Source organism: Nelumbo lutea, chromosome 3 (assembly GCF_056320005.1).
Source record: "Nelumbo lutea isolate HS-2025 chromosome 3, American lotus-T2T, whole genome shotgun sequence".
Taxonomy (NCBI): Eukaryota; Viridiplantae; Streptophyta; class Magnoliopsida; order Proteales; family Nelumbonaceae; genus Nelumbo; species Nelumbo lutea.
The window spans coordinates 10,968,718-10,983,908 of NC_142686.1; the positions used below are offsets into that span (position 1 = coordinate 10,968,718).

Consider the following 15,191-nt stretch of genomic DNA (forward strand, 5'->3'; position numbering starts at 1 on the left):
TTTTGAATGTTGATATTAATCCACCAAATGCTTATTAGGAAGATACAACCATAAAAAAAAAAAATGGAAGTTGGAGAAAAATCCTCAAGGGTTGGAATTAGAATTGATCAAGAAACTCATGTTCTTTTTTCAGATTTATGTGGGATCCACAAATTTTTTTCCCTGAGCCCATCTCCTAGGTGGACAAGTAACTTTCCACCTGGGGGAAAAGTTGTCAACAATTTAATGGGATAAAATGGCCCCTTTTAATATGGATTAATATGGCTAAAATGGTCATTATCTTGCTTACCTGAAAAATAAAATAGCATGAGTAACAGGGTGTGGATTTTCTCACAACTTTTGCTTTTTCAATTATAGAACCAAAAGCAAACACACTTCCCTAAAAAGTAATATAGAACCAATTTTTACATCCCCCAAGCCTACGGCTCCTTGATAAAAATCCCATCCCAATCCCGTTGAGATGCTTCCAACTATCGTACAAAACTTTTTTATTTTGAATGGAGAAAGCCCAACTGAATAAATCATACACAGGTTGGGTGGCACCATATCCTACTCCATCTCCCCTTTTTCTCCTTTTCTAAATGATTTGTATATTCAACCAACTAGAACTGCCAAATCTGCACACAGTTGATGGGAGTTCTGCAAGTAGAGAAGCTTCTGTAAGTGATTGCGAGGATGAGAAAATTTCCATATACCTCCATTTTACCTCATGTCTTGAGATCACCAGACATTGCCGAAGGTATGCAGTGCGTTGTGAGAATATCTGGAGTTGCTGCCTTTGCAGTCTTTGTTTGAAGGACCACCAACTGCATTTGGAGAGAAAATAAATTGTAAGCATGTATATATAGGAGCTGGTTTGCTAGTCAGGCGTTGAGTGAACTTCCTAAACAACCTGGGAATCTTTCATGTGGCAGAATAGTTTGGAGCTCAAAAGGAGTCTCCAAATTCCTCTCCCCACCCTCTCTTTACGAGAAAAAAATAGATTCAAACAGTTTGGCACATGTTCAAAATAAGTCATTCTTTATAGGTAGGTTTCATACCAAAATGTTAAAGCTTTTGATTTATTTAACGACTAGCATTAGTTGTAAAAAAAACACTAATACAATGTGGGGCATGTGGATGATATGGAGTATGGGATTGAACATGTGGCCAATCCAGTAGGTACCATATCTGATGGACAGTCTGGGCTGGCCACGAGATCCTTCCACATGGTAGAAATAGATTGGTTTATGTAAGGAAGCTCGCAAGATCTCGTTAAAAAGTGGTTTCTTGCAAATTGAAGGGGCTAGAAGAGCTAGCGGCAGACCAATAAAAACATGGGTAGTAGTAAGAAATGATTTATGTGCCAATAATATGACAATGGATATGGTGTTAAATAAAACATAATGGCAAAATAGGATTCATGTAGCCAACCCCATATAGTTTGGACAAGGCTTGGATGGTGACGATGATGATGTAAGGAAGCTCACTACCTGAATGCCTCTCCACATCCTAGAATCATGGAAAATTTTGGAAAAATACCTTGCCACATTCTAAATAAACTCTCTTTGTGGACAACTTTTTAAAATCAAAATATTAGAGGGCTGTTATTAATCAAATAAGCTCCAACCCAAGGTTGGAATAGCACTGATTTGGACAGCAGGATTCAACAAATACTCAAGCCAGAGTTTCCTCTAACTGATGAACGGTCTGGATTGGCCACATAATTTCTCACATGGCTAAAATAGAGTAGGTTTTGTAGGAAAGATGTAAATGAGAGAGAAAGAAAGGGAGAATGGGGCAGGACCTGTTGATACTCCAGTTCAAACTTCAAAAATTCATCATCACAGTTCTCAACCATGTTGCACAAGCTCTTCAAATTCTTGACAGGCTTCCCATTGAAGGCAAGAACCTAGAAGAAAATATGTACAAGAGAACATCGTTGAAAATGACAGACTAAAGAGTAAGCCATTAAAATCATATCTGATTTGTAAGAGCTTGTTCTGACCTGAGTATTGACAATGTTCTCATACCCAATATTGATATCAGCCACAAGAACCTGCCACAGTTTCCACAGCTCTTGTCATGGAATCCAGAATCATAGAGTTACTTCCAATTATACCTCAGGAGTTGATGACAAGAACAGCAAAAATAAATAGAGGCGCTGAGACATACAAAAATATAGGTAGATATGTGTGGGTGGTTTCAGCTAGAGAGAGAGAGAGAGACCTGAGAAACAACCACAAGTTCCTCATCGTCTGATTGTGCCATTGCATGTAAGTGTTTGTCCAGCAGTTTGACTGGTGCATCACATTCATAATCCTTTCCATACTAGTAAACAGGAAAAAATATAAGAGTTAGCATAAAATAATACCAAGCAACCTATGCAAATTCAACCATAAAAAAGCTTTTCTTTATTCAGAGAAACTCCTTCAAGGTCAAATGAAAATGAGGACCATCACTTCTGAGAAAATACATTTGATGTTCTTATACCTTAAAATTCTTTGAAATAAACCACTAAAAAGTAATCAGTCCACTGCTTGGCAGACTCTGTCAGTGATCCCTCCCTTTCTCATCTCTATGGATTAATTGTATAGAGAACACTGATGTGGGCCCCACAGCTGTGGTCCCACTCTGTCCGTAGGGTAGAATGTGCCCTAGTCATATCTATTATTCCAGTTGCTATTTATATTTCAGTTTTATATTGTTCTATGTGTTATGTAAATACCAAGGGCAGATTTGTCCTTTCATGTAACTAGCATAACCTATAAATAATAAATAGAAGTGGCGGCGACAGAACATTCTGATTCTGTCCTTCCTTTCAATTCTTGTGTTCTGCTGCTCTCTCTCTACTCTTTCTCCTCTCCCCTCTATACCTTTTTCTCCTTTTTCGAACCTGAAAATAGCAGTCTTGAACATCTACTTGGTATCAGAGCAAGGTTAGGGTTTCTCATGTGAGTCTAGTCCAGCCGACCACATGAGAATCCCCTAGGGCTGGAGGCTGAGACAGTGGAGTTCGTGGACTGATTCTTGGAGATCGCCAAAGGGTTTAGCAGCTGTTGAAGACGTGTCACGGTTGCAGAGTGTTGGTGATCAGGAAGAACCAGAGAAGACTAGGGTTCAGGTAACATTGGAAGGCAGCAAACAGTTTTTTCTTGTAAGATTATCTATTTTCTAAGAGAAGTACTACCAGAGAGGATAGGTTGGACCTATCTGGAAAGGGCGGCCAAACCATTCTAGGGTTTTCTCCCTTCTATTCTCTAGGGTTTTACAGTAAACCCTATTGTTGGGCCGAACTGCCTTAGGGTTCTTTTCTCCTACTCTAGGGTTTGAAAGTGATCTTGCGGCAATCCCTAATAAGCTTGCGGCAAGCCCTAATGTTAGACTGAACCCTGAGATTTATCTAGAGCTGTCCTCAAGTTTTGTTAGCATTGATCAGCTTTTGGGGTTTCATATTAACCCTACTGCAAGTCTATCTATACGGTTCTGATTGGAATGTGCAACTGAAATGTTTTCTTTAAGGACTGATTAAAACCCTAATTCTTCCAAGCATATCAGACCTGCTTCTAAGCTGATTTTTCAGATCCTTTTGGGGTTCTTGAACTCTCTTAAGGGGTGAGAACTGTACGGACTACTGCTGTTGTGTTTGCTAGTTGGTTTCAGATCAGATTTCTACCTGTTTTGTGCACATACACTGTGAATACAGATTGGTCCTACACTGTTTTAATTGTGATTGGTAGTCCAAATGCTGTTTTTGAGACTTGACTGAGATGGAGTTTAAAAATAAGGCAGAAGACAGTTTTGGGAACAACAGTTATGGTAGTGTTTCTGAGATAGGTGGTCAGATTACAACCGTAAAGTTTGATGGATCAAACTATTTGTAATGGGCCCAATCAGCCGTGATGGCTATTGGGGGAAGAGGTAAATTAGGGTACCTCTTGGGAGATGTGAAAGAACCCCCCAAGGGAGACCCTATGTATACCAAGTGGATCCAAGAAAACTACTTGGTTATGACATGGCTGTGTAATTCTATGCAGCCTCATATTATCCGAAATTACTTGTGAGCAAAGACAGCTAAGGAGATATGCGATGTTATGAAAGAAACTTATTCCCAACCCCTTAATGTTGCCAGAGCATATGAATTGAAATGTGAAGTGAAAAACCTTAAACAAGGAGAGAAACCGATTTCAGTATACTTCTCTACCTTGCAGTCTCTGTGGCGTGAGATTGATCACTTAGAGACACTTGAGTGGGAGAGTCCCAAAGATGCATAGATATATAGAAAGCAGGTCGAGACAAACCGGGTGTTTGAGTTTCTGGCGGGCCTAAATTCAGAGTATGATATTGTGCGGCAACAGATTTTGACTAGACACAGTGTGACTCTCTCTCAGGCATACTCCTTAGTACATAGTGAAGAGACCAGAAGGAAAGTTATGATGCAACCTCAGCCTCTCACACCAGCCTTTGTAACTGCCAAACCCAAATCAGGGGGTGATTCAGAGAAGGACAGGAGGAAGGAAGACAAAAATGATGTGGTATGTGAACATTGTAAGAAACCCAAACATACAAAAGAAACATGTTGGAAACTGCATCCTCACTTGGTTCCGGCAAAGTTGAGAAGCAAGAAGGGCAATGCTCATGTGGCCGTGAACACTGATTCAGCATCCTCATCTGGCACAAGAGGAACACCTTTAGAGACCTTAGTTCCAGTTCGAGCTGCCCTAATACAGATAGAAAAGGAAGTTGAAAGTTCAACTCAGCCACCGCAGTCACCATCAGCTCCTGCCACATCTACCTTCGCACATTCAAGTACTCAAGCCTCAGCCTACCATGCCTCAACTCAGGTACTACTGAACCTTGTTGGATAATAGATTCAGGTGCATCCGACCACATGGCTAGCTTGCCTTCACTGTTTACTACTTACCATTTGTCTTCGGGTAGGGATAAAGTATCTATTGTTGATGGCTCCCTGGTCCCTATTTCTGGGAAGGGTGACATTAAGTTATCAAATAATATCTCCCTATCATCTGTTTTGCACGTTCCTAAGCTTGATACTAATCTTCTTTCAATCAGAGTAGTATTAGCAAGCATATGAACTGCTCAGTAACCTTCTTCCCTGACCGATGTGTTTTTCAGGACTTGGAGACGAAGAAGGTGATTGGAACTGGCCGTGAGACGAATGGGATCTATCTGCTCGAGGAGAGGTCTCGTCAAGAAGAGCCAGTAGAGAAGATGTCTTTTGTTTCTCCGAGTGTGAGTTCAGTTATGCTTTGGCATAACCGATTGGGTCATTTGTCCTTTCGGTCTCTAAAGAGTTTGTTTCCTGCTTTATTTGAGTCTATTGAGTTGTCTCAATTGCAGTGTGAAAGTTGTGAGTTTGCTAAACATTGTAGAAAGTCTTATTTATTGAGTAATAAAATGAGTAATAATTCTTTTGATATTGTGCATACTGATGTTTGGGGGCCCTATCACATCCCTTCCATGGGTGGGTACAGATATTTCTTGTTATTTGTTGATACAGATATTTCTTGTTATTTGTTGATGACCATACATGTTTTTCTTGGGTTTATCTCATGCATTCACAAGATGAGGTTCCTGCCCTGACCCAAAACTTTCACCAAATGATCCTAACCCAATTTGATGCCAAGATCAAAGTTCTTAGATCCGATAACGCAAAGGAATACTTTGCTAAACCATTGGCATCTTACCTTCTTAATCATGGGGTTATACATCAGAGCTCTTGCCCTCATACACCTCAACAGAATGGAGTTGCAGAAAGGAAGAATAGGCACATCTTGGAGGTGGCTAGAAGTCTTATGTTTACCTCCAATGTCCCTATTCGCTTCTGGGGTGATGCTATCCTCACGGCGGTATATCTTACCAATCAGGTTCCTTCCCGGGTCCTTGATGTGAGATCTCCTTTTTCCCTTCTATACTCGAGTGAGGAGTTGTTTTCTATTCCCCTTAAAACATTCGGTTGTACCTACTTTGTTCATCTTCTCGGACCCCATCATTCCAAGTTCGAACCCAAGGCCTCCAAATGCATTTTCCTCGGTTATGCACAAACTCAAAAGGGTTATTGCTGCTATGATCCAGTCTCAGGGAGGAAGTTTGTCTCCATGGATGTCACTTTCTTTGAGGAGACACCCTATTATCCTCGGGTTTCTCCTCAGGGGGAGAGAAGTGAGAGGGGGGGTTTGAGTCCTTTTCTTCAGGGGGAGAGCAGTGAGAGTGGGGCAGTTCCTTTACCTATTCCATTGGGCGATGAGAGTTGCAATGGTGAGGGTGGTCAGAGGGATCAGGAGTTGAGGGTCTACCACAGGCGATACAGGCAGGTTGATCCCGGTCATCAGTAGTCCAGGCTAGCTCTAATCTCATCTGCAGCTCCAAATCCAGGTATTACAGTCCCAGGGCCCACAGAGACTTCCTCTATTGTTGTCATTTCACCTCCTGCAGATGACCTTGACCTTCCGATTGCCATCCGTAAAGGGAAACGACATTGTACCACATCTACAGCCCACTGTATTTCCCAGTTTTTATCCTATGATCGCCTATCTCCTACCTACAGGTCCTACCTTAGTTCCGTTGCCAATGTCCCTAATCCAAGAACAATGCAAGAAGCCCTATCCATCCCGGAATGGAAAGATGCAATGCAGGTTGAGATGGATGCCCTGTTGAAAAATAACACATAGGAGCTAGTTGATCTGCCCAAAGGAAAGAAACCAGTTGGTTGCAGATGGGTATTTACCGTGAAGCACAATGCAGATGGATCCATTGAGAGGTATAAAGCTCGGTTAGTTGCAAAAGGGTTCACCCAGACTTATGGTATAGATTACTTGGAGACCTTCGCCCCGGTAGCCAAGATGACCACCATTCGAGTCCTATTATCCCTTGCAGCAAGTCACATTTTATACCAAATGGACGTGAAAAATGCATTTCTGAATGAAGACCTGCAGGAAGAGGTTTACATGCGTTTGTCTCCTGGATACTATGATGCAGAAACAGGTAAGAAGGTCTGCCGGCTCAACAAGGCTTTGTATGGTTTGAAGCAATCACCTAGGGCTTGGTTCGATAGGTTCAGACTAACCCTTGTGAAGTTCAGTTATGTACAGGCCCAATCAGATCATACTCTATTCATCAAGAGGGTAGAGTCCTCCTTGACACTACTTGCAGTATATGTTGATGATATTGTGGTGACAGGGAATGATAGCCATGAGGTTGAGTCCCTTAAACAACTCCTTCATCAAGAATTTGAGGTGAAAGACCTCGGTGTACTTCGGTATTTTTTGGGTATTGAGGTTGCTAGATCCAAACCGGGGATCTTTATCTCTCAGAGGAAATATGTCCTAGATCTGCTCGCAGAAACTGGAAAGTTAGGTGTCAAGCCTGCGGATACACCCATTAAACAGAACCACAGGATTAGTGCAGAGAGTGGGGAGCCTCTTGAAGACAATGTTATATTCTAACGATTGGTAGGAAAGCTCCTATATCTCTACCTCACTCGGCCATATATTACTTATGTTGTTAGTGTTGTCAGCCAGTACATGCATTCTCCTAGAATTACACATCTTCTTGTGGCAGAAAGGATATTAGCATACTTGAAGAGATGCCCGGGTAGAGGTATACTGTTCAAGAACAATAACCACATGAAGGTGGAGGTCTATACGGATGCTGATTGGGCTGGGAGTGTTGATGACAGAAGGTCTACCTCAGGATATTGTGCTCCTATGGCTGAGATCTCTACTTGAGGAGTTGGGTATTGAGTATGAGAAGCCCTTGATGCTGTATTGTGATAATCAAGCAGCTATTAATATAGCACATAATCCAGTGCAGCATGACAAAACCAAACACATTGAAGTTGACCGACATTTTGTACGAGAGAGGATCTCATCTCAAGAAGTATGTCTCCCTTACATCACATCCAGTATGCAACTAGCAGATATCCTCACTAAAGCCGTATCAAGGAAGAAGCTAGAGGCGGATCTATCCAAGTTGGAAATGATAAACATTTATTCCCAACTTGAGGGGGGAGTGTAGAGAACACTGATGTGGGCCCCACAGCTGTGGTCCCACTCTGTCCGTAGGGTAGAATGTGCCCTAGTCATATCTATTATTCCAGTTGCTATTTATATTTCAGTTTTATATTGTTCTATGTGTTATGTAAATACCAAGGGCAGATTTGTCCTTTCATGTAACTAGCATAACCTATAAATAATAAATAGAAGTGGCGGCGACAGAACATTCTGATTCTGTCCTTCCTTTCAATTCTTGTGTTCTGCTGCTCTCTCTCTACTCTTTCTCCTCTCCCCTCTATACCTTTTTCTCCTTTTTCGAACCTGAAACCTATTAGGGTTCAAGACTGATGGCAGTCTTGAACATCTACTGATTGTATCATTAAGACACCATTGTTTCCCTTGTTTAGAGTTATAATTGCAGATGTTACTTTGACTTGGGACCACGAACAAAGTGAATTCTACTACAGATTACAAGTCTCATTTTGCAAAGTCAAGTAGAAATAGCAATGTTGAAGGAGGCAGTCATTCCTGTATCTACATATGGTGCTACATCCTTCAATCCCTTTTTCATCTGAAAATAGAGAAGGTAATTTGGCTAGACAAAGGGTTGAGAAGACTGAAGGTCCATTTGGTTCACAGTCGGAATTGGAATCCTTTGGAATAAGAATCAAAATGGTCTATTCCCCTCACCTGTTTGGTTCAGGCTGGAAACAGAATTGAAATCAGAATTGGATGGAATGGATTCTCATTCCCAGGGAGGGGGAGGGAATGGCCCTTCCCTCAAATGAAGGAATGCCAATCCACCAGGAATGGGAATAGGATTCCAATTTCGCCCAACCAAACAGTTGGAATCATAATGGACAATTCCGATTCTAATTCTGGATCCCTATTCCTGCAAGCCAAACAGACCCTGAATTGGATTGGAGTATACTAACTTTTCCTGTATTTAATATGATACTGCAATACAAATGGATGCATCAAGAAGTTTACAAAAGATGCTGGACACTAGTTCAGAAAAACTCAAAATGTAGCATGTTTACTAATTTGAAAGTGCACAAAACAGAATGTCTCTTCAGAGACATCTGATAAAATTGGAACAATACAGAGAAGATTAGCATGGCCCCTGCGCAAGGATGACACGCACAAATCAAGAAAGTGCACAAAACAGAATTTGACTCAAGGATAATATAGGATAACGTTAGAATTTTTCTACGAACAAATTTGTGGATCTTAGCATCAAACTAGGTAATTCCTACATGGACTCTGTGCATGTATTCTTTTTCTTTCCTTTACCATTTTTCAACATTCATCTTTTAAAAAATAAACTGAAAAAAAAAATCTGTCTAATTCATTTATGTTAGGAGTAGTATTAAAATGATCATTAATCATAATTTTATGTTGATTATTTGCCGACTATTTATCAATTCACAAAGAAAACTATTAATTGAATTTTAGAGCAAGAAGAAAATAAAATATCAACATAAATATAAATATTTTTCATGAGTATAAATCTCGACATTAGGTCAACAAAAATTGCAACAAACTAACATCACATTTAATAACGAAGCAACTGCTAGTTTTCTATCCCCATTCATATGAAAAGTTGTTAATAACAGTGCTATTTGAAGAATCAATTTCCCTGATATACAATGAAAAATGTTTTAATAATCGTAAATAATGGAAGTTTATATCAATCCGTGTTTAGACACAATTACTTTCATGAGAAAAATAAATAAAAACAAAAAGAATGGAAAAAAAGGGAAATTAATTCCCACGTGTGTTGGTGTGAAAATTTTAATAAACTCTCATGCAACATAATTCACTCAATCAAGTGATTGAGTTTTTATTATTTTGGGTAAGGCCAAGGCCCATTCAGGAAATCATACGGATTGTTCCCCTTAATTACATCCCCACAAGAAAGTAGAGAACACCTTTTGATTCTGACTTGGAGAAATGAATGCATAGAACAAAAGAAAAGAGCAATAGGATACTTAAAAAGAACTTTTCATTTGCTTTTTTTTTTTACATCAGGTGTACAAGAATGAGAGGAAAGAAAAAGAAAATACAATTGAGAAACTATACACCAATACATTTCTCCTTTCTTTAATACAAAAGAAAATTTCCTTCTCACTCCTTTCTTCATAATAAGTTGTAGTCAATCAGATGAAATTCTGATTGTAGATAGCCTTAATCCTTGGAATTTTGCACACAAAAAGGGAACCGTAGTCAATCAAATTGAATATTTGATTGTAGACGATTTTCATCCCTTTGCTCTTCATTTTCATTTGAAGGGAGCCATAATCAGCCTTTGAGATTTAGACTGTAGACAGTTTACTCCCTAACTTTGTCTTGAAAGAGGGACCATAATCAACCAAGTAGAGGCACCTGGTTGTAGATGGTTTATTCCCCCCTACTCTTCATTTTCATTTTAAGGGAACCATAATCAGCCTTAGAGATAGATTGTAGATGGTTTAATCCCTAACTTTGTCTTGAAAGAGGGACCATAATCAACCAAGTAAAGGCACCTGGTTGTAGATGGTTTATTCCCCCTTACTCTTCATTTTCATTTGAAGGGAACCATAATTAGTCTAAGAGAATTAGACTGTAGATGGTTTAATCCCTAACTTTGTCTTGAAAGAGGGACCATAATCAACCAAGTAAAGGCACCTAGTTGTAGATGGTTTATTTCCCTCTTTTTCCTTTATCAAAAGTGATAACAAAAGGGAGAGAAAGAAGGATACATAGCAGAAGACATAAATAGGAAGTATTCACAGAGAGGACTTTCCTTTTCTCTAACTGTATTAGTAATACTTTTCCTTCTTTGCCTTCCCTTGAGCACTTCTCTTTTCTTCTCTCCTTATCTTTGCTTTTCATAAGAATCTCTTGTGAAAATTTTCTCCGAAGAGTCTCTCTTTGTGTCTCTAGCTTCCCCTTAAGGAGCTTAAATAGGGAGTGGGGTGATTATGTAACTACCCCCTCCTCCTAGGTGAAGGACACCTGTCCCTCCCACTTAAAGAGAGGAAATCCCCCACTTAAAGAGAGAGAACTTAAGAGGGGGAACTCCCATACGGGATACTTTTTTATAATTTTAATGATTTGGCTAGTAGACTAGATAGCCCACTTATTACAAATTATTTGAATAAAAAAAATGACTTTAACAATGTGATAGAAAAAATACCAAATAATTGTCAAATTAAACTCTTGATTATATAAGTAGTCCAATTCCATAAAGCCATAAAGCTGAAGCTTTTTGGAACTAAGAAACAAATGGTTTTAAAATGCAGAGCAGCTAACAACACTGTATTCACATACCTTATTATTGTAACATAGAATTCAAAAAACCACGGGAAATGAGATTTATTTACAATAAAATGTATTTAAGCTATGAAGTTATTACACACCTCAGAGCGGAGATATGGAACAGATACCATTGTAAAGACAAATCCAGCAATAATGTAGTATGATGGAGGTCTGCCCTTGATATGTGCTGGAATAAGCCGTTTGTAAGTTGCAAGTTTTATGTTGAATTCAAGAATCTCTGAATCGCGAAGAACTTTAACCACAGCATTCTCTCCGGTATATTTTTGAGACACCAGGTAACTAAACCCAATACGTTCTCCATGCCTGAATGGAACTAGAAAATCACCAATGAAGAAAGTCAGTTTCCTGCTTTAACAACACAAAATCAGCATTTGAAATACTCAAGTTAACAGAAGGGTAAGACTTGCAATACTTCACTCAGTCATGAAACCCATAATTCTCAGATGCAAACAACTGCCTAATTGTAATTGTACATCCTATTTTACCTGCATTCCAAACCTAAATCTAAACTAAATCTAAAATCCCACAAACTTCCCCCAGAAGTCTTGCATAGCTTATCCAGTGCTTCTAAATAAAAGAAACACTAAAAGAAGTAGCATGCTTTTCTCTTCTTACAAGGTAACATAATTTACAGCTAATTGGATTTCTTATGGAAGTTCACAAGTAACAGGATTAAATTTATAGTTTTTCACAATAAAATGAATTGAAAAGTGTAGTTCAACAAAGTAGGGCCATGATATAGCAATCTGGGAATTGATGGTCCTATGCTCACTAAACCAATACTGTAGGTGGTTCAATGTTTAATTGGATAGCAGAGCTACCCAAGAATGAGCATAATACAAGAAACAAAAGAAGACCAGCATGAACCACAATTTAACATCAAGTAAAGCGCAGGAAGTTAATGAAGGAAATAAACCGCACAGATACCCTACCTGTCTCATCATTAGCAACATCAATTTCATCAAAGCTGAGTATAACATCAGATGGCTTCAGAACCTGAGATAATGGAGATGTAGGCTCAATCCTTCTAACACGAACACCCTTCTGGTCTGATGCCATACCCATTGCCATGCGCAAATCAGGATTTTCCATCTTCTGTAAATCAACTCCAAGAGTTGGAAACCCTGGCATGTAGAGAATGGTCCCAATACTTCAGATAGAAAAAGGAAACGCCAGTTTCAAGCATTCAACCAAAAACAATAGTTACTTTAACTCCTAATATATGTACCATTGAGATTGAAGGAGATCTAATATCAGAACCAGAAGAGACTACTAAGGCTCAGTTTGGAAGGAATACAAATACAAATATGTAGAGTGCAAAACCTTGTATTTTGTATCTATTTGTATTGTCTATATTTGTATTTGTACTCTTTCCAAACTGAACTTAAGTACAGATACTGAATTAAGAAAAATAGCATCTGGAGCCATATTCGAGCATCATACCTGTATATTCTCCATTCCTCTCATAATCTTGAATGAAGTGCATAACAACCGGAGTTGGTATAACATAACCTATATTGTCCGCAATTTCATGTTTAAGAGATTGAAATGCAATACCCACGCAATGTCCCTTATCGTTGAAAGCAGGTCCACCAGAATTTCCCGAGTTAATAGCTGCATCCGTCTGTAAATTCAGTTTAAAAATGAAACCTGTCAGGTAATATGCCATTAAAATTGGCAGGTAAGATGAAATATTGGAGAATAGTGAGAACCCAATTTCATAACCTGCAAACCGAGAAGCTCAGATGCCCCATGAACATATGACAACATCTCTATGCGAGAGACGATACCACTTGTCACTGATATTGTGTCTCCCCCAATTGGGTATCCTACTACCGTGACTGCGTCCTGGAGTGCAGGCAAGGACCCAAACTCCACTGGCGAAATGCCTTCCCAGAACTCGTCATCTTTAACTGTTAGCATCGCTACCGTGGCGATAAGAGAACAACAAAAGAAGTTCATGAGCAGAATTTTAGTAAAAAATCAACTGTTGATAAGGCTTTTCACTAGTACAATGCAATTCTAATAAAAAACTAAATAAAAAGATATCCGACATACCGATATCGCATTCCGTGCCAATCGCTAAGACAGTGGCCAAGTACTTGGTATCAGAACCACGCTTCTTGAGCTTAACCTGGGTATGGTAATCCACGGAATGGGCATTTGTCAATATTCTCCGCCCGGCAATAACGAACCCAGAGCTACTGGAACTAAATTGTCGCTTCCTCTGCCAAGGGAGAGAGAAATTGGGTTTCGTATGAACGCAAAACACCCTTACAACGGCATCCATCGACAAAACGGCCTTGACCCCATCCACCTCTCCTCTGCCTCTAGGCGTTGACTCAGCTGCCAAAGTATTCCTGGCAGCAGCATCAACGGCGAGAGACGCGACAACAGCATACTCTCCGTTGTTTTGGACCGTCCGAGAAGTCTTTCCCACCGGAGAGGCGACAACAGCCTTATCGGCCTTATCGGGGTGCGTCCCGACGCATGCTTCTTCAGCAAGCAAATCGGCGTTGATCATCTTGATATTGGAAAAGTCGTTCACGGTGGCCGAGAAGGTTGTTGCAGGTTCGGTAGCTTGGGAGTCCATGGTATTAATGGTGTTCGACCCTGTTTCCTCTCGCATCTCTCCGTCTGGTCCATAAGAACCAGCAAATGTATATATATATATATAACCAGAGAAAAAAGGAAAAAGAAAAAAGACAATTTTTTTTTTACTGGGGAAACTACTGCTTCAATTGAACCAGGGGAGGGTGCTTCCTGGAACTCGGAAATGGACAAAACCTCCACAATTTTCTACGCCGATCGCACCTCCCTCCAAATACCTTTTCTAACGTCAGCGGGTGGAAAAAAAAGGGTCAGAAACTTGACGGAAGGGAGAAAATGAGTGAGTGAGAAATGCTTGCTGTTGCTGATGTCGACGGCAGGCCGAAGGCGAAACACAATCACAAGAGCAAGGTTTAGCTGAATGCTTTACTGTTCGTTCAGCGGGGGTGTGGAAGTGGAACCAATGATAAGGTTACAGTTCCACCTTCCACGCCAGATGGGGCCCGAATGGGACTGGGTTGACTAGACCGCTGGACCCTTAGGCCATACCCTGGTTGCTGGTTGGGCCCGGTCAGGAACAACCGCGGCAGGGCGCTCTTGACTCTTGTATTGCACGGCACAGCATGACTCACGAGTCCATCTGATCTGCTTGGCTGCAATTTCGGGTTTTGAGTCATTTTCCAATTCCTCTCCTGACTCCTACTATGCTAATGCTAGACTGGAAAGGACGAGGGATCCACAGAATCTTGGTTTGAGTTTTTGTCATGTGGCAAGTGGGGGGCACTGAGAGGAAACCTCGCCGCATGGGAGATGACGAGGAGTGAATTGTCGTATCGAAGAAACATCTTTCGGTCGCTTGTCTTGTCCTACTATATAAAACTATAAAAGATTAATTGACTCAGCGTCCGTGCCTTCATTTTTGTATCTAAACCTCTAATAATAATAATAATAAACTTTCCACGTGGAATAAGAGTTTCTCCGTGCCTTGTGAGAGGGGGCCTACTAAACCATTTTACAGCATAGTGGCATCCCATCCGAGTTTGATCCCATTAATCGCCATTCGCCACTAATAAATTAAATTAAAATTCCTGAATATTATACTTTATTAATAAAATAATTTTATCATATATATTCAAAGCTTCAAACTTATTGTACAAATTCAGTAGTTAAACCGAACTTTCGATAATAAGCATATGTTATTATAAACAGACTTTATGGTGTATAGTAATATTGGTTGATTCGGATCTCAATTCAATCATACATTAATATTATAAGCAGATCATCCCACAACACCCATCTTTGTATCACCTCCTTTCTTCTTTTTCT

At 40.0% G+C, this 15,191-nt stretch overlaps 1 protein-coding gene and 1 non-coding gene across 3 annotated transcripts; one reads left to right on the forward strand and one right to left on the reverse strand.

Annotated features, from left to right (window-relative positions):
* Positions 1-325: 325 nt before the first annotated feature.
* Positions 326-14,307, reverse strand: LOC148862901 (protease Do-like 9). 2 transcript variants are annotated; one of them, XM_088976947.1, is made up of 10 exons: positions 13,374-14,307; positions 13,041-13,240; positions 12,759-12,939; positions 12,248-12,439; positions 11,396-11,628; positions 2,209-2,310; positions 1,988-2,038; positions 1,787-1,891; positions 707-806; positions 326-639 (listed from the first exon to the last, which is right to left on the reverse strand). In XM_088976947.1, the coding sequence occupies exons 1-9, from the start codon at positions 13,942-13,944 to the stop codon at positions 708-710; spliced, it is 1,734 nt and encodes a 577-aa protein (XP_088833073.1). In that variant the 5' UTR covers positions 13,945-14,307; the 3' UTR covers positions 326-639; position 707. The 2 variants fall into 2 exon arrangements, with proteins under 2 accessions (XP_088833073.1, XP_088833074.1); XM_088976948.1 differs by having other exon boundaries at positions 13,041-13,228; positions 13,374-14,300.
* On the forward strand, positions 9,061-9,163 carry LOC148862902 (U6 spliceosomal RNA). Its single transcript, XR_016112039.1, has one exon. It is a non-coding gene; the product is annotated as a U6 spliceosomal RNA (small nuclear RNA).
* Positions 14,308-15,191: the final 884 nt, after the last annotated feature.

Bases quoted from the DNA above. Each gene is read 5' to 3' on its own strand.
- LOC148862901 (XM_088976947.1), bottom strand. From the start codon at position 13,944: ATGCGAGAGGAAACAGGGTCGAACACCATTAATACCATGGACTCCCAA. The intron at 2,039-2,208 runs GTCTCTCTCTCT...AAACTGTGGCAG, and splicing joins AACTTGTGGTTGTTTCTCAG to GTTCTTGTGGCTGATATCAA. The intron at 1,892-1,987 runs GTCAGAACAAGC...ATTTTCTTCTAG, and splicing joins AGAACATTGTCAATACTCAG to GTTCTTGCCTTCAATGGGAA.